Source organism: Rhagoletis pomonella, unplaced genomic scaffold (genome assembly GCF_013731165.1).
Source record: "Rhagoletis pomonella isolate Grant_MI unplaced genomic scaffold, Rhpom_1.0 Rhpom_scaffold_00013, whole genome shotgun sequence".
Lineage (NCBI taxonomy): Eukaryota > Metazoa > Arthropoda > Insecta > Diptera > Tephritidae > Rhagoletis > Rhagoletis pomonella.
The window spans coordinates 2,729,606-2,748,214 of record NW_023458567.1 but is presented as its reverse complement, the minus strand read 5'-3'; the positions used below and the strand labels follow the sequence as shown (position 1 = coordinate 2,748,214).

The window sequence follows — 18,609 nt, the reverse complement described above, 5'->3', positions numbered from 1 at the left end:
CAAGACTAGTGGTCGTAAAACTGTTGTATGAAGGAATTAATTTGGTCCCTAACCGATTCCGGTAGCGCATTTTTATCTTTTTATTTATCTTTCACTTTTTGGTCAAGATTTAAACGACTGGCAACATCTCCAATCAGATTTACTCTTATTTGACATTGTTTTCATTTTCGTAACGAAAAAAAGCAGAATGTAAGATAACTTATTGGAAAATATTGTTTATTTACGTATACAATAACTGTGATTTATTTAACAATACGTAAACAAAGTTCAAGAGTGGAGGAAATTCAATGCTTCTTTAATTTTTCCCACAGTGTAAATACGACACTAGAGTGCAATTGTGTATTGGGGGTCATTGTGGACGACGGACGGCGCATCATATATAAAGGAATACCAAAGTTAGCATGAAGTGAATGCCACAATGAATAGCAGAAACAAGAGAGCAAGGTTGGAGTTTTCGGTGGCACCGACAAATATCGATGCAGGCATCGGTAACGGATGTGCAATGAACACCAACCAATTAGCTTCCAACATCATTGGCACGCAAAAGTAAGCGTCACTATATACAATTTACGTAATTCATTTCATTTATAATTGCAGCATCTTCTTAAGTAATACCACCAACTCGGCCACGAACAATACAGTGAGCATGCTACCCGCAAATGTTTTTCTTACCATCTGTGATGAGAACTCTGACGAGTCGGAGGACTATTTGGCCATCGGTAGTACACTGACACAAATTAAGCAAGAGCACGAAGATGCATTGTGCCTTGGGAATGTAAACAGCAGTAGCAGTACGCAGGCCACGCAGACATTGCCCGTGCAATATCGCATTGTCAACCAGATGCAACGTCAACTGCACAGTGTAGATAATACGCTCGCCAGTGATAGCGTAGTTAGTACTAATGAAAGCAATGGTTTAAGCGCTACGCTGCCAATGCATCTACCTAACAGCTGCGAAATTTATATAGTCAAGGAATACGTAGATAATATGCCCACCATACTACCCGAAGACAGTGAGCTGTTGCAAGGTCCGCCTAGCCCAATGACCAACACTACCACCGCACCAGATGCAATCAAGTTAGAGCCGGACTCTTCTTTAACGTCAACAGCGGGCGCTGTTGCAACTACTTCCGCATCAACATCAATTAATGGCGTGCAGATACTACGCAACACTCCGCTGCCTTGCATGATCACAAATAAGCTATCGAGTTCAACCGCTAATGAGAGAATAAATTCCATTTCGAATAAAAATAACGCAGCAGTAACAGCCATAAACAGTGGTGATATACAGGGCAATAGTACAAAACGCAGTTGCATATTGGAGGCTTACAAAAAGGTAAGTGTGTGTTAAAATATTTTTTCATATATTTCTAATATACTTGTGCTTTTTACCTTTGGATTGATAAAGCGCGATGACAAGCGTCGCGCAACTCATAATGAGGTTGAACGACGACGACGCGATAAAATAAACAATTGGATATTTAAACTCAAAGAAATGCTGCCCTCGGAAGGTGCTAGTAACAACAACAACAGCAACAATCAACTAAATAGCTTGGTGGAGCAAATGTCCCAAAAAAGCAACACCAACAACAGTAGTGGGAATAGTAATGCCAGCAATAACAGCAACAATGGCAACAGCAATCGCACGCCACCCAGCGATTCCAAGTCTCAAATACTAATTAAGGCTTGCGAGTATATCAAAACAATGCAGGACGAGATCAAGAGGTGGGAATAATTGTATCGAAAATCACTTGCAATAATTATTTGTCCCTTTTCGTAGCCTACGCGAGTGCCTTAGCGAAAATGAAAATTTGCGATTGAGTAATCAGCGTTTACAAAATGAATTAAATAAAATGCAAAGCGAGCGAGCGGCGGCAGCTGCAAGTGCTACTTTGCATACGCGCAGCTTCAATAGCAATTTCAATATAACTTTGAACAGCTTGAACAGCAATAACAGTAATGGCAGTGCGGGTTTGGGAGGCGGTGGAACAAGCGGCGGCGTCGACAGCGCCAGCAATAGCCCTGGTGGTGGGGGAAGCATATTCAGTAGCCTCAATATTACGCCGAATGTAAGCAGCACGAATACGTATACGAAACGAGAATTAATTATACGAGATTATGTTGACTAGAATGAAGTAGTAATTAGATTAAAAATATGCCATTTTTAATTCGGTTATCAACCAAGAATAGGTGCTGAAAAGGTAAAAGTCATCTATATAAGTATGTAGTTTTTTTTTGTTAGTTTACTGTTGCATCACTCACTTACTTATAACCTAATGAGTGCAAGAAATTAACTAGTTTACTCTTCTTGTTACGATTGTATAATGATTAACGTAAACCTCGAAGAAAATTTTAGCAAGGACACTATATGCTACATTAACTAATGCATACATACTATCAACCTGTAGTTTAGTAAAGAAAAAAAAAAAGTTAAAACAAATTAAATTACAATGTGCTTCTCAAAATTATATGCGCTTCCTTAAATTAGTGCAAACTCTGCGCAAATCGCGCGCTCACTTTAACTCTTGACTTTTAACACACCTTCTCTTACTCACACTTACTTGTATGTAGACAAAATTTAAAAAAAAAGCAAAACTTAAGCCTCTTTAAATCTCAAATAAAAGCAATTTCAAAAAAATAAATATGCATAAATGTACATGTGTATGTAAGCATTGAATATGCACAGCTGCAGTTTAACTATTTTGTTTAATTAAGTTATTCATATTTAACACTTTCATTAATGTACTTAAAACCTTCTGTGCAATTTTTATTAATTTTAACTGTTCATTTTAAAGCCTTCCATTTCTTGTTTGTATTTTAAACTGTGGACATGTTTTATTTTATTTTATTTTGTATATTCAATAAAAAAAGAAACTTTTGTACACAATTTTAGTGTCTCTAATAAATAAAAAAAAGAAGATCAACACGCGCATTAGCAGCCCAATAAAAGCTAAATGCAAACATCTTTAAATTTGAGCCGCGAAAGAGTTGTTCAAATTCCTGTTAACTCTTTATTTGGCTGCCACTGCAAGGAAAATAATAAAGATAATTGCAATAAATTTAGATATACATATAGAAATATGTATGTATGTGTACATAAAGTGATACAGTTTATAACCAGAATTATTAACAATTAAAAAATATTTGCTGTGACTTGTTACACTCATTTTTGGTAAACGGCGATTGCATACATATATTTATAAAGAATAATAATACCAGTTGTTTTTGTAAGCGTTGTAACGTAGTGCAAGCAATTTTTTGCCTTTTACATTAGCAAAACAAAAATGGAACAAATTTTTTAAAAGCGTTGATGATTGGAAAACATCCTTACACTATATAAATAGTAGCAAATATTAACAAAAGGTGGTTTCATACAACCTTTTAAAAGTTATTTATTACAAAAAAAAAAAAACAATGTTAAATGTAGCAACCCTTTTTTTATTTATTAATAGTTGCAGTTTTTGAACCAAAATAATGTTACGCAGTGAGAGTGATTATTATAGATAATTTATGCTAAAAAAATCTAAAAATATATACAATTAAAAATAACTATTAAAACATTATACCAGTTAAATAAACTATTGAATGCCCAAACCGGTAATAAATATCAAATTCAAAATAATAAACCCTAAATTAAATAAAAAGTTTCTAAAAATGCAAATAGCACATATGTACTTATGTATTAACCATTTTCGAAATGCATACATATGTATGTATATATATACATACATATATACAAAAGTTATTAACCAGAGAAATTTAAATTTTTTTTAAATATTAAAAATAATAAAAGTTGAAAAGTAGCATTTCCTAAACATAGTTAATAACCAAATGATCGCTACATCAAATATTTAAACATTTGAAATTGATGCATAAGTAATAAAGTTTACCTCGGAAAAAAATCTAAAAAATTATCATTTTTTACAATGAAAACTTTAGCCCCGAGTTCGCTTTGTTGAGAGAAAACTTACAGCAAATTAGCGATAAAGCTTAAAGAGTTATAAAGAAATTTACAGCATAAATGGACTTAAACTCTAATTCACTTTCGTGACTTTGGTGTGCCTTAATCTACGAAATTATACATACATTCTTATATAGCCGCAATTTTTTTAGTATAGAAGTACAAAAATTTCATAAAAGCCTTGAGTTCAACCTGAAATGCATCGCTTTCCATTAAAGGCAAAAGGTAAGCATGACACACTCTTTTGAGAATTACACGTTGCTCTTGTTGTTGTAACAGCATACAGATTTCCCAAAGTGTTTTGTGGGATGATGGTCGAGTGACAGTCCTTGACCAAATATAAGCCTGAGTCGCTCCGGTTACGTAGACCCGCCTGTCGTGGGATTACATGTAGCCCGCTTCCCTACACTCAGTAGACAATCGGCCACACAGTGTTCTTTTCACAGTTAACCAACGTGGCATTCTTGCAGAGCGTATTAAAGGTGCTCTCCCGCGTAAAACCGAGTATTTCACGTTCCTCGTAAATGCGATAGGTGAATGTACTCTCGAATGTGCCGATGAAGTGCCGAGCATGTGCACATATCAACTGATCCACTATCGCCTGTCCGCCATCCTTCATAAGCGCTTTCTGTGTAAGCGATTCGGGCGTGAAGCGTCGCATGTGTACTCGTTTCAGATAGGCCTTTAAATTGGTAATCTCCATTGCGTTGGTATCGGTGGCTATGTAGACTGTCGTCAAATTGAGCAGTTTCATTTGTGCGCGTATCTGCGTTGCTGCAGACTTCAAAGTGGGTGTGGTCTTCTGCCGTCCATGCACAAAGTCGCCGCGTCGAAAGTGTACTGCCAAGTAGTCCCCACCCAGGGCTTTGCGATACGGGCGCTCAGCTTCCCACATGGGTGGTCGTTGCAAAAGTTCCTCTGCCGGTTGAGAATTCAATACACGCGCGCGATATTCATCAGCTATTGCGACCAGCGACGCTGCAAAGCGCATGGAGCGTCGCGCGCGCCAAAACTCCTTGTCGCCCCATTGGTCGTGCAGCACTATCTCAGCGTTGAGTACGGCGTATACCTTTATATCGTTCGCCGCCTCTGACACCGTGTTCTTCATGTGCTGCCGCAGTAGGTGTTCAAGCAGATTTACGCTACCTTGATAGCGCACACAAGCAAAGTCGTTATCTAACAGCATGGGTTGCTGCAGTAAGTACCCCTGGAGATATTGATCCTTTTGGCAAGTGGTTTCAACTTGGAACTTCTCATGGAATACACCCTGCTCGAACATATCTTCGAAATGCAGCAGTTGGAATATTTGATTTACAGGCACGTAAGGTGACTCCTGCAATCCGAATTGCCCAATCTCTGCCAAAAATTCGGGGAAATCTAGCACCGGTGCATAGCGTCGCATGCTCTCTACATCAAAAAACTGCGCCCATGGCAGGCTGTGTTGTTGCAGATGATTGGATTTCCAGTGGTACAGCCGGTGCCACGGCGGCAGCACCAAACGCAAGTTTTGGAAGGGTTTACGATGAGAGAGTTGGCGCACGAATACTGCCAGGCGTATGTAGACATCACGGCGCAAATTGAATCCTTCTGGTGGATTCACATCGTAGAGCAGGTAAATGGAGTTACGCCGCTCTTTGATTGGGTAAGGACAGTGAGGATCGATGGGTAAACCCTTGGTAAAGTTGAACGCATGATGACGTCTATCACAGGTATTTAAGCTGTAATCAACTATTTCGCTGCCAGCCGCCAAATTGAGTAAACAGAAGCAGCCGGTGGCTAATAGAATACGCCACATTATGCGCTTATTTCTGTAACCTTTTAATTTAACAAATCGTAAACAACTTCAGCTTGTCAGAGCGCATTTGTTTCAATGAGCAACTCAACAGCTGTTCGCAAGGTCGTTTGCTAGGGTAACCAGAAGTAGCGCTAAGCAGAGGGTAGTTAGTGGCTTCCCTGGTTTCTGATTTGCGTAAAAAGTGGATGCACTTTTGTGGTCAGAACGTTGGCATTGAAAAATCGACCCGTGCTGATAATATGCGATTGTAAAACACTTTCAATCATTTTATGAAGTTTTTTTGCTAATTGCCATCAAGTTTCACTTTTTATATTTTATAACAAATACTAATATAATCGCACTCAATCACCGCGCCTTTTTCGTTTTATTTGTTTGTTTTCATTCTTAGGCAAGTGTCAAAAACGTTCAGCAATTTACTTTTTTCATTCTTTTCCGATTGCGTGATCTTGTTAATTGGTTCATGAAATTGCCCCTACTTCTACTTCAAACTTTTACCGCACCACTCTACTGAACATGTTCCATTGCTCTAAACAGCTGTTTTCCCCCCTTTTTAATTTGACATGCAGCCGGTGCTCTCAAACAAACGGCCAACAGCGCGTGTTTATCGCTCGCGTTTTGTTCTTAACAACGTTCCATTTCTGGCTTTTCCAAAGATAAACTTGAATTAAAATGAGTGTGCGTCTATGGCAGACAACATGGAAATGGCAGCGACTTAGCAACATTGCCCTGCGCGTCAACTATCAACCGAATGCAGCGGTCGTCGGTTATGCAACTGAAGCAGTGAGGAAGTCGCTCCAGCAATCAGTGCGGAACTACTCAAATGGATCACCTAATAAATGGAATAACTTACAAAGCGCCTATGACACAACAGCTAAAGAAGCATCGGCTACGAGAACAACAAGAACACCCGTGCTTACTGTCCTGCTGGAGAAATTGATCTCGCAACATCAGGCCAGCGGTCAAGTCGTCTTCGAGTTGTGCGACAAAGTTATAACACAGCTCGAGAGTAATCCAAATGCTTACAATCAACTTTTGAGCAGCGAACAAGCACACTTCCTACTACGTGCTTGCGGTACTAGGATGCCGGCTCGTCCGAGCGCAACGCGTTTGGAACTTTTCCAGCGCCTTTGGTCCTATTTGGCACAGCACGCACAGCTAAACGCATCCAACTATTTGACTTGGCTGCATGTGCTGCAACATAATCGTGCGCCGCTCGCAGATTTCCGCTTATTCTTGCAAGAGTTCAACAAGCTGAATAATTCTAACGAACTTGCGCTTCCCGATGTATACGCAGAACTATTGCTGACAGCCTGTAGCACCGGCGACATAAAGCAAGCGACAGAGGTGCTGGCAGAAATGCGCGAACATGAATTCCCACTGATGGAGCGGCATTTCAACGCGTTGCTGTTGGGACACGCGCGAAATCGCGATCTCGCAGGCTGTCGCACAGTGCTCGACAACATGGCTGCTGCGGGTGTGCTACCCAGTACAGAAACGCAGTCTTTGCTAGTATGCGCATATGTGGAAAATGAGGCGCCGGCAAAAGCGGCTGAGGTGTTGGACCAATTCCACGGTAAATTTGATGCCGTACAAGTGGTGGGAATGCTGCGCAGTCTCTTGTACGTGGAATCACAACCAGACGAAGAATTGATAGAGAAGTTGGTACGAGAATTGCCGAAAGATTTTGCTGAGGGCACAGAAGTGGCATTGCCAATGCGTCACTTATGCATCGAACTGCTACATCATAGGTATTTTAGGTTAAATATCGGAATAAACTTAAAATAATGAAGTTTTTCTTTTTTTGCAGTCATCTAACCTCAGTGAACCATATAATTTCTAGCCTGCCTACGCCGCGCTTCAACGAAAATCAAAATATAGACACCTTTGGCGTTTTTCTGCTGCAAGAATTATTTCGCGCAAAATGCACCGCCACAGAGATAATCGAAGTAGCTAAACTGCTTCAAGACAGTGGGAAGAACACCCGCTCGCTACACATCACCACGGAGATAGCACTACGGCGCAATGCTGAAACGGCGCTGCCCTACCTGGAATCTCTAGCACAGCAGGAGCCACTGCGCCCTCACTACTTTTGGCCACTGCTGCTGCATAACCACCGACAGTCAGGCGAGGCCGGCGTTCTCAGTGCGCTGAAGCAAATGAAAGCCTTGAATGTGGCTTGTGATCGCGAAACTATTGCGCTCTACGTATTACCACATTTGCCGCTGACACTGCAACGCCCCGAACAGGCAATAAAAGCACTAGACGACATAGGCATCAAACCAACGTCAGCGCTCCTTGAAATAATTATGTATCTGCTGCTTCACCAGCGGCTTGATGCGGCGCACGATTTGCTCGAGTTGTATCCAACTAAAATGCCAGTGGAGCAGCTGGTTCCGACACTGGCCAACGCAGCGGTAAACGTGCGTGCCACTAAGCGCTACCAACAGTTTGTCAAGCTGCTGGCTGCGCTGTCGAAAAAGAGTGAAAACCGCAAAGTTGACTGGGTGGGCCAACTATTGCTGGGCATGGTGCATGGGCAAATGCGGCTCCGCAGTGATCTGAGAGCGGTGTATCGCTTCGTTGATGAAATGGTCAAATTCGCTTTGGTGATATCGCCCGCTGCAGCTAATGCGCTAGTGGCGGCGCTGGAGGAGCAAGTAAAAAATAACGCCAACCTCAGTGGCATTAAAGAAGCGCTGCGCAAAATTACCGACAACAATGTGGTGCTGCCTCAAAGTACTGCAGCAGGCGCGATTGGTCCCAGCAATTCATTTGTAAAGCATCCGCGCGACATGACGTTGGAAGAGCTGGAATATCATTTAGTAGAGTTGGAGGCGAAAGGCATGAATACGCGGGGCGTGCTGCGCAGACTACTGCAATTGTGTGTGCGCGACGGGCGATTAGAGCGCGCGATAGAGATCAAGGCCAAGTGCGACGAGCTGAAGGTGCAAGTGAGCGCCGGCATGTTGGCTAGCACTCTGGAACTTTACATTAAGTTGAAGGATCTGCCCAATGCTGAGAAGAGCCTGCAGCGTTTACAGCAACAATTTTCCGGTGCGTAATTTTTCTCAAAGACTTTACCTTTTTTACATTGATTTTAATTTAATTTACAGACTTCACCGTAGATGAGCACAAGTTCATTGACTACGCAGCGCTGCTGGTACACAACAACCGCTTAGATGCGGCTAAGCAGCTGCTGCAAGAGCGCGCTAAAACGCAGCGCATCCAAGGCGGCGATTATGTTATAAAAAACGTTTGGAATTTCCTTACTAATATCGCACAGCTCGCTGCGAAAATGCCCACGCTGGAGCCGGAGCGCAATTTGACACGCGAGCACTTCCACTTCCTGCAAAAGCTGCGCTACTGCAATGCGCACAACAGCGTCCTGGGCCCGATTGTGCGAGAGCGATTACTACGCGGCGACATCAAAGCCGCCGTGGTAGATTTTATAAAACTCGCCGAACAATACAAGCATACGCCGCTACAATTTGAGCTGCTCTCGTTGTTGGTGCGGCTGAGTAACGGTCACGAGCCGGACGTCACACAGTTTGGCGGCGTGAGCGGCGATGAAGCACAACAACTACTGGGCGAAGTGACGAATACCATCTCCAAAGTGCATGGCGTTCTTAATATGAACAGCGGCTTATTGTTAGCCTTCGCCGAATCGGGCACCGACAGCCAACTGAGACGGCTGCTAATCAACCCTGAATTCCGCATCAATGAAGAACTGCTTATGAAAAATTGTGATTATCTGGGTGAAGAGGGCGCTGTGACCACCTTACTGCGGTTGGCGCGCGGCGCGCGTGGATTCGGCCGCATCATCGATGAGCAAAACATACACAATATGCTGCTGACACATTTCGCCAAAGCGAATAACTATGAGGCGGCGTTGGATTTGTATGAACGACTGGAGGCCGACGACGAGCTGAAAATATCGCAGGAGTTTTTGCGCAATCTGGTGCAATTGCTGCGTGTCAATAACGTCGAAATACCCAGCAGAGTGGCATTACGTGCGCAAATCATGTAGTAAGACGGCGGCGACGCGTAGGCATTTAATATTTTAGTGGAGTTAAATTATGTGACCTGTGCCGAACATTTACATGTAAGCGAAGGATATCCGAGAAAATCAGGCAGAACGAAGACATGTCGAAGTATAGAAAATAAAAGGCAATCGTTTTGTTATTTGTATTACTTAAATTAATTTTATTTTTTAGCAATTTAATGCTAAAAATAAACAACAGTGCTAATTCATATGGATGGGCGTGCGTTCCATATGCAATATTTGCCAGTAATTTTGTTTTTGTAATAAATAAAAAAATAACACAAATGTAATGAATGTACTCTGTCTTTTAATTACAAAAAAAATGGGGCGGAAAAGGCAAGTTTAACAGCGAATGTAACGATAAAACGCTTATAAACCAGCGTAGGGGACGCGAAAAAGATATTCGAAAAAAAGAAAACAACCGGAAGCGTAATTAGAGGTAAATAGAGTAACAAGAAGTTGTAAAAAATGCAATTATTTGTCTGAAATTTATAAATCCATTAGGTAACAGTATTTTATAACTTTACACTACCGTTACACTTACTAAGCGTATATACGTATTTATATATGTATGTAGGTATGCTAATTTAATTTAATTATATATATATGTATATAATTTTCAGCACATTTCACTTAGTTTTTATTAATTCATTTATTGTTTTAATAACTCGTAAGTTTTTCGTTTTATTTATTTCGCGCTATTTCGCATAATTTCCTTTCCAATCAGTGTTTATGTGTGCATGTATTTTGGTAATATCACTCAACGCACCCACCATATGGCTTAATTTTCTTCTTTTTTTGCTCAAATTTTATTAATTTGTGTATAGCCTAGCGTTGCGTCGTTAAATGAGGAAAATTTCCCAGTTAAATATAAGTTTGTATATATGTATGTATGTATATTGTTTTTTTTTTGTGTTCTAATTTCGCCAGGGCGACATACAAACATTAGTAGATTTTATTTGATTATTGGGATATACAGAGCTAATAAATTCATAGAATATACATAGTTAATGACGTTTGAAGAAAAATGCTTTGCTTTTTTTGCTTTAATTTTGGTTGGAAAATGTTTAATCACAGCGTATTTTATGTATTTATGCATATATGTGTGTATGTATGACTATTATCGAAAATAATGTGTAAAAAACACTGGCCGTTATATGTAGTTTTAAAACAAATTTCTAAAAATTCGAACGAAAAATATGTACATACATATGTATGTATGGCCTTACAATTTTTTTTTTTTTTTGTGTACTTCCCTACTTAAAATAGTCTCAAATTAGATAAATTTTAAAATGAAAGTCGTTTATTTTTAAATTTTAAGTTATTGAGCTGCATAACATACCATTCTTTGAAATCTATCACATTTGAAACTATTTTAAGAATTTAAGTACAAGAAAAAAATGTGGGTTAGGCCACTTCTGCTCTCGTGGCCTCAAATATCGTAAGGAAATAAAAATTTTGTTTGTTTTGTAAAAAATTGTAAAACTAAAAAAGAATTTACATCTAGCATTATTATAATTTATTTAAAACAAACTTTTATAACAAAAAAAATTACATACCTAAAAATATTTTATTTAAAATTTATGAAAATATTTGAAATTATATATGTAATTCAAAACCGTAACTGTTTATAAAATTGAGAGGTATAAAATTCAGCATAAATTAACTTGCATTACACATAAATTGCATAAATAGCTTTATGAAATTTATGAAAAAGGTTTGCAAATAAACAATTTCACAGGAAACACAACAAAAAAGTTTAATTCTGATTTATGAAGTTTTTAAAAATTCCAAATGAAATAAATTTTTTTAATACTTGCAAGCAGAAAATTGGGAATAGGAAAAATCCGCGTTGAATTAATATGTCCAAAATTTAGAAAAATAAATGAACATCGATAAAATATGTACACTGTCGGAAAAAAGTGTTGGCACAGAGAATTTTTCACAATGTAACATTTTTCATTTGAATTTTTCCGTTCATTAATTTCTTATAAAAAGCATAAATATATAATTTCTACACTTTGTGCAAAATTCACAAAATTTTCAACTTTTTAATCAGATATTTTTGAGTATGCAGTTTTGTAATTAAATTTTCATATAATAAAGTGACGTTGATTTTCGTCATCTTCCTTAAAAAAAAAATCGAAAATACTTTTTAAAAAAATGCGAAACATCAAAAACAAAAAACTCTCCAAAATCAACGCGATTTTATATACTAAAATTTAACGGGCTACAAAATTGCGCTGGACAAAATAAAAAAAAAAATCTTATTTAAAGTTGAAAATTTGCATGATTTATTTAGTTTTCCTGAGTTTTGCACAAAGTTTATAAATTATATTTTTATGATTTTTGTTGTAGTATGAAGCATATTTCTATAAAAAATAGCGGAAAAATTAAATGTTATAAAAAATTCTCATTGCCAATACTTTTTGTCATCAGCGTTTGCATGTATAAATAGTTGCATTCGCGTACCTGATAATTACTGAAAGTTATCAAAAGCTACCAGCTCTTTGCGTTCGCGTACGCAAAAAACTTGCAAAGTAGGGAAAATTGAGAGAGCGAAGTGACATTTCGTTTTGAGGGGAAGCGGTTAGTTTCTCTGCTGAAAAAATGTTTGCCAGTAGCAATTTGGCAAGAATGATAGAATGCAAGATTGCGCCAATCGAGCTGAGAAGAACTGGGTGTGACGTCACAATATTGAGAGAATGAGATAGTAAAGAATAAGTTTGAAGGAGAGGAAGAGGTGAAAATGTCGTGCGAAATAGTGATGTAAAACCAGGTAGAATTGCACGTACTCTTCAACCACTTAAATTTGAACGTATATTCGGTATAAGCACATTATTTTAGGTAAAAATAGCCAAATAATTATCGGCAAATTTTCTTTTATTTTCCAACGCATTTCAACCAGTGTGGAAATTTCAATAGCCTTCCTCCTTTGTAAAAGGGCATAAACATTTGTTAAAACATAGGTTTGGCTTCAACTGCTCAGAGAATTTCCTTTCATGGCCAGTTTAATAGAACAGATTGTTTGATTTAAGTCCAAAAGTAAAAAGGAAGAAAAATGCGACTAATTAAACTTGTAAGAAGTAAGTAATTATTCGTTTAATCAATAACACTTTGGTATCAGTTTTCGTATGTACGTTTTCAATTTTACACTTTTGTATGTAAACAAAAATTCAATCTAGCTGTTCGTCTAACTGACAAGTTACCGCAAATTTTCTATTCGCGTACTATTCTGGATATTTTTCTCTTATGAGAGAACAGATGACATTTAGCCGGAATTTTCCTGTTGGGTATTTTTCTGAAGATTTTAAACGAACGTACCTAGTATTACTTCTTTAATCCAAGCTTCATAAGAAAAAGAACTAAATTTTTTTCTAATAAAATGATTGAAATTAATGGTTAACGCCTAAAATTTTAGAATTTCCAATGGTTTTAGTTTGCTTTAAATAAAGAAAAAATAAAAAAAAAAATAAAAAAATTTGACTTTAATTGAATTCCTAAGCAATTAACTGGTTTTATGAGGAAAATAATGTAAAGACATTTGAAAACTAACTTTTTATAAAAATTGTAGTTAGAAAATATTAAATGAGAACTCCATTTCAGCATTTTTTAATGCAACTATGTACGAGTTTTTCTTGAAAAACAATAATTTCCAAAATACAAATATAATTTTATTTTCCAAAAAAAATATTTAAAAGTAATATAAACTTTTTTCATATCACATTATTAAAACACCCAAATTTTAGCAGCTTTTTTGCAACAAGTAAAAAAATAGATAAAAAGTAATATTTCTAAACTTGGAAGTAGAAAATATTAAATGAGGCTCCATTTCAGCATTTTTAATGAAACTTATGCAAGCAAACTTTTTTTTCATTAAAAAAAAAATATGGTCCCCTTTTGCGCGAAAATATCGCTTGTGCCAGAAACCAAACTTTACAAGAGAGCGGTTTTTTTTTAATTTTGAACCGACTTCAAAAATGGAGATCATCAATTCGTCGGATTTTTTTGTATGTATGTTACCGCATAACTTTGGATGTTAACCGATTTCCATATTTCTTTTTTTAAAGGAAATGTGGTCCCATACTAATTTGGTTTAGATCCGATCATTGGATCCTGAAGAAATTAACGGTACTCTTAATTTTTTTATATGAGAATTGAAGCCGGTTTTGTTTTTTGCTTAAAAAATACTTGTTTGCTAAAAAATTACTTGCTTTTATTTTTGTTTTTTTTTTCTATTAATAATAAAATAATTGCTTATTTAATTTTATATTAAGTCTGAAATCAACGTAAAGTTTCCGCACGGATCTTATACGATTCGCAATGTCGTAACAAACGAGTGTGAAGGATTTGTTTCGTGCGAATGACATCCGTCGGATATATTCCTATTCCAGTCCGAAGGATGCTTGTTACGACAGTGCGAATCGTTTAGATCCGTGCGGATGGCAGAAATAGTGGTTTTCCTTCGGGAACCGGTTCTAGGAACTGTTTGAAGAAGGGTTATTTTTTCGGTGGCCTATCATATGCAAAGGAATTCATTCAATCAGAAATTTCATTTTCGAAAACTATAAAATTTAAGTCGAAATTCTTGCAATAATTTACAATAACGTTTCTAGTCTTTCTGCTGTTTAAAAGAGCCTCTCAAACAAAATTTTGGAAAATATGGTGAACCAATTAGGAAGTTCGGGTATGTTGTGCAAATTTTATAAAATAAAAAGATGACAATTTTTTTTTTCTCTTTTTTATTTATTGATTAATCAATTAAATACAATGATTATTTATGGTTTACTTAGCTTTTGACTTTTGTTAACAACATTCACGCCCATATACTAACCGCAATTCACGCGTAAGATCCACGCATTTTACACATTCGCAACGCACAAATTAGCCGAACATTCAGACTTAACACAACAAACACACACGCAGATGTACCTAGAAAAATTCACATTGATAAAGAGTTAAAGTTAAAGTCTAGCTTTAGTTTGCAAGTTATGTTATTTGCTTTTGTTTATGCAGTTCAGTTATTTTTTTTTTTTTTTATCTTTCTCGTATTTATAGATTATGTATATTTTTTTTACCATTTTCTACACTTTTTAATTTTGTTTTATACGCTTTCCGTTGTTATTTTTTCTCATTTAATTTTGTTAAATTTTAACTTAACGGTTTATAACTTAATCCTTCACTAAATTTCAGTTTACTCATAACATCAAGCTGTAAACCACTTTTCTTAGTGTTTTTTTTTTGTTTTTGTTTTTTACTTTCTCATTTGTTACTGAATTTAAGTATTATGCAAAAAAATTAAATACATACATACATTTTTGAAACGCTAATTGCCTTATAAATACATATACATATGTGTGTATGTATTAGATTTTTATATATGTATCTACATATATGCAGTTAAGTTTATAGGCAGGTATGTATGTACATACATATATAAATAAAGAGTGTGTATCTGTGTCCGTATCTATAAATATATGTATGTATGTGTGTATGAGTTTTTATTGTTGGATTTGTGGTACAATGCTTCCCTAGTTTTTAGTGTTTCAGTTTATATCGTAAATTTTTCCTTAACATCTTTTCTCGCTTCTATTTTCGCAATATGTATTTGTATTTTTTTTTTTTACAAAAGTTTTCATTTTCAAATTTAACTGGACTTTTGAGTTTATGTCTTAGATCACATAATTAAAATATATGTTTATATTTAGTACATATGTATGTACATATATAATTAGCACTGAAAATTTAAGATTTCCGTGCTTTTCATTTAATTTTTTTATACACATGCATACATCTTATGAAAATTATTATTTTTTTTTATAGTTCTACATGGTGAATATTAGTATTTTTCATATTATTTCAGGTTATGTTGTTTATTTATTTTTTGATTTGGGCGTAAACAAAATATTTTATTTAGTGGAAGCAGCTTAGGCACAAAGGCACTGCTGTATCTCGGAACTTAGTTTTGAATTCTTCTTTTCGTCTACCTTAACGAAAATCCATTTCCACATTTGAAAAGTTTTGAAAATTGTGAATTTCGAAATTTACTATTTTAGAGCGAATGATAAAATGTTGAAACATCCCCGCTTAACCATAGATAAATCTGAGCTTCGCTTATTCAACACGCGCTGGCGTACAGCATCTTGGCATACAATTTACATATGTACATACATCTATATTCTGTTTTGTTTTACAACTATTTTCGTTTCTTTTATAATTGATTGCTTATATGTATTGCACGCATGTACACATGCATGGAAATAGCTAACGATTTAATGATTAGTAAACTTGCATAAATTTAGCCTACCCATATTAGTTTTTAAATGTTAAGTTTTTCCCCTTGTTTGCTTATTTTTTTTTTGTTTTTTTTTTAACGTTTATACCGCAAGTTCAAGATTAATTTTACTTTTTTATTTTAACCATGGCCAAATTTAACTAGCTAGTAGCCATAAATACATTCGTAAATGTTTTAGTTTAAGCAAATGCATTCTATAATTTCTTTAAAAATACTTAAACTGATGACCGGAGCTGTAAATTCGTGCAACATCTTAACAAAAAAAGCAGTATGAAAACATAAATTAAACAATCAAAAATATACATATATAAATATGAACATAAAAAATATACAGAATTAAAAAAATAAATGTTTATAAACAAGTCAAAACAATATAAAATATAATATATACAGAAATTATAAAATAAAATTAATTTAACTGTCATAAAAAAAAAAAATACTAAACTAAAATTTTGTAAATTCGGGAAATTTATAGCGAATTAAAAAGATAAAAAATTAATAAATTGAAAAAATAAAAGTAATTCTTTATTTATTTCAGTGTTTTTTTTTTCAGAGCAAAATCAGTTTCACCAATCAATTTAAAAATTTGTCGCATTGTTACACTTTAAAATGACAAATTTTCCGAACAAAATTCTGTCATTTTAAATTTTAACAAGCTGATAAATATAATATAAAATTGATTGGTGAAACTGGGGATTAGAAAAACAAATTAGCAGGTGCCGTGAATGGTATTCAAATATCAAGGTTTTTATTTTTAGATCATTACAAAATCCTTATCTTTTGATTTCTTCGCTCAAGTACAATCGTTAACTTAAAATTTTTTTGTTTACTTTGATCATTATTTTGTGATTTTTTTTCTACAAAAAATAAACATTATTTTGGATGTTTATTTTTCGTTCAATTAAAAAATTTCTATCACAAAAATAAAATACAAGAACAAGAAAATTTTGATAAATGTGAGGAATATGTATGTACATACATATATATGCATCTTCTCCGCCATAACAACCAGAAAAATTTAATAAACCAAACACAAAATTAAAACAAGTGCAAAAATAAATAAAACACTTTAATGTTTTTTCGCCTAATATTAAACAATTGTTATTGAGCTTAAGACCTTTTTATATGAAAAATTATTGTGGAAAAAACAACAATAGTTTATAAATAGTACCATACCACAATAATTTTTCATATAAAACGGCCTCAAGCTAATAAAAATTGTTAAACAAAACGATAATTAGGGAACTGAGCAACTAATAAAAAATCAAGATATAAATACGATTAATTAAATAGAAAATGAAAATTAAAAAAAAAATATAATATATCAAAATTAAAAACAAAATTGCAAAATTTCAAAAATAGGCAAAATAAATTATTAATATGTATATAGTGAAAAGAGGTAATACAAAATTTTTAGCCAAATGTTGAATATTAAGAAAGCGATGGCAAAATATTAGAAAGTAAGTAAAATAAACATAAATCAAAAAAAAAAAACAATACAAATAAGAGCCAGACAAATAAAATAAATTAGAATACAACAAAATAAAAACTATATAAATAAAACAAATAAAAAATTCGCGAAAATTAACTTAAAGTAGAAAAAATAAACTAAGTTAAAGCAAAGTAAGCAGCTTTCAAAGCTTAATTCAAAATTAAGAACAAAATCTTAAAACTCACATTGTCAAGTAATCATCTTCAATAATATTGTATATAGCATATAAGTACATGTTGATTAAAAGAAAATAAACACGCATTACATAGACTATGTTTTAATTAGTTATTATTTTTTTCAATTAAAACTAATACTAATTGATATTCTAGCAAAATCGTCTTTATATAACTCTCAAGTACACTCAGACTCAGGCGTGTTTGGATGTAGTGTGCATGTATGTATGTACATATTTTATTTTTTCTTTTTTAACGCAACTCTTGCCAATCAGGCACCAATGTAAACAACTTTTTTAAATTTATTAATCACAAAAAGCATTTTTCTTGCAAATTTCATTTTCCAAGCAACCGTTTGAATAGAAATAGCAAAATTTTTTGAAAGGCAGCAGCGGAAAATAGCAACACTCCCGCTACAGTCGGGTTTGCGTTACCACAACGGCTAAGCTGCATCTCACACAACTTTTTGAGGACTTTCCGTGCGGTTACAACAATAACAGAGAGATGGCCGAATTCCTATGCGGCGTATTTTTAGGCAAACAATTTATGACAAGAGCAACTTCGGCGAGTTTTGTCCTCTCATGCTAATAGCAAAGAATTTCGCCTTTGGTTTCCCTTTTACTTTTCGTGTTCGATTCTAAAATAAATTTTTTTTTCGTTTCTTAAAATGTCGCCCTCTAGTTAGGTAAAAAAATGGTCATTATCTGCGCTTTGAAACTTTGTCAGACGGTTGCTTAAAACGACAATATTATAAAATGTATGAGCTAAACAAGCACAAGTATATACATATATATATAGCACATATGTACACTTTTAGTTACAAGGTTGAGTGTAACATCACACATATTTTG

At 35.0% G+C, this 18,609-nt stretch overlaps 3 protein-coding genes across 4 annotated transcripts; 2 read left to right on the top strand and 1 right to left on the bottom strand.

Moving 5' to 3' along the window:
- The first annotated feature begins 94 nt into the window (after positions 1–94).
- LOC118748494 (hybrid signal transduction histidine kinase A) lies at positions 95–3,661 on the top strand. 2 transcript variants are annotated; one of them, XM_036482984.1, is made up of 5 exons: positions 95–189; positions 312–546; positions 610–1,336; positions 1,409–1,725; positions 1,781–3,661. In XM_036482984.1, the coding sequence occupies exons 2-5, from the start codon at positions 419–421 to the stop codon at positions 2,127–2,129; spliced, it is 1,521 nt and encodes a 506-aa protein (XP_036338877.1). In that variant the 5' UTR covers positions 95–189; positions 312–418; the 3' UTR covers positions 2,130–3,661. The 2 variants fall into 2 exon arrangements, with proteins under 2 accessions (XP_036338877.1, XP_036338876.1); XM_036482983.1 differs by having other exon boundaries at positions 97–189; positions 598–1,336.
- A 53-nt stretch (positions 3,662–3,714) lies between these two features.
- On the bottom strand, positions 3,715–5,911 carry LOC118748495 (GDP-fucose protein O-fucosyltransferase 2). Its single transcript, XM_036482985.1, has one exon. It carries the CDS (start codon positions 5,754–5,756, stop codon positions 4,371–4,373), a length of 1,386 nt encoding a protein of 461 aa, XP_036338878.1. The 5' UTR covers positions 5,757–5,911; the 3' UTR covers positions 3,715–4,370.
- A 383-nt stretch (positions 5,912–6,294) lies between these two features.
- On the top strand, positions 6,295–9,938 carry LOC118748489 (leucine-rich PPR motif-containing protein, mitochondrial). The gene is made up of 3 exons (XM_036482964.1): positions 6,295–7,504; positions 7,564–8,810; positions 8,870–9,938. Exons 1-3 carry the CDS (start codon positions 6,426–6,428, stop codon positions 9,781–9,783), a joined length of 3,240 nt encoding a protein of 1,079 aa, XP_036338857.1. The 5' UTR covers positions 6,295–6,425; the 3' UTR covers positions 9,784–9,938.
- Positions 9,939–18,609: the final 8,671 nt, after the last annotated feature.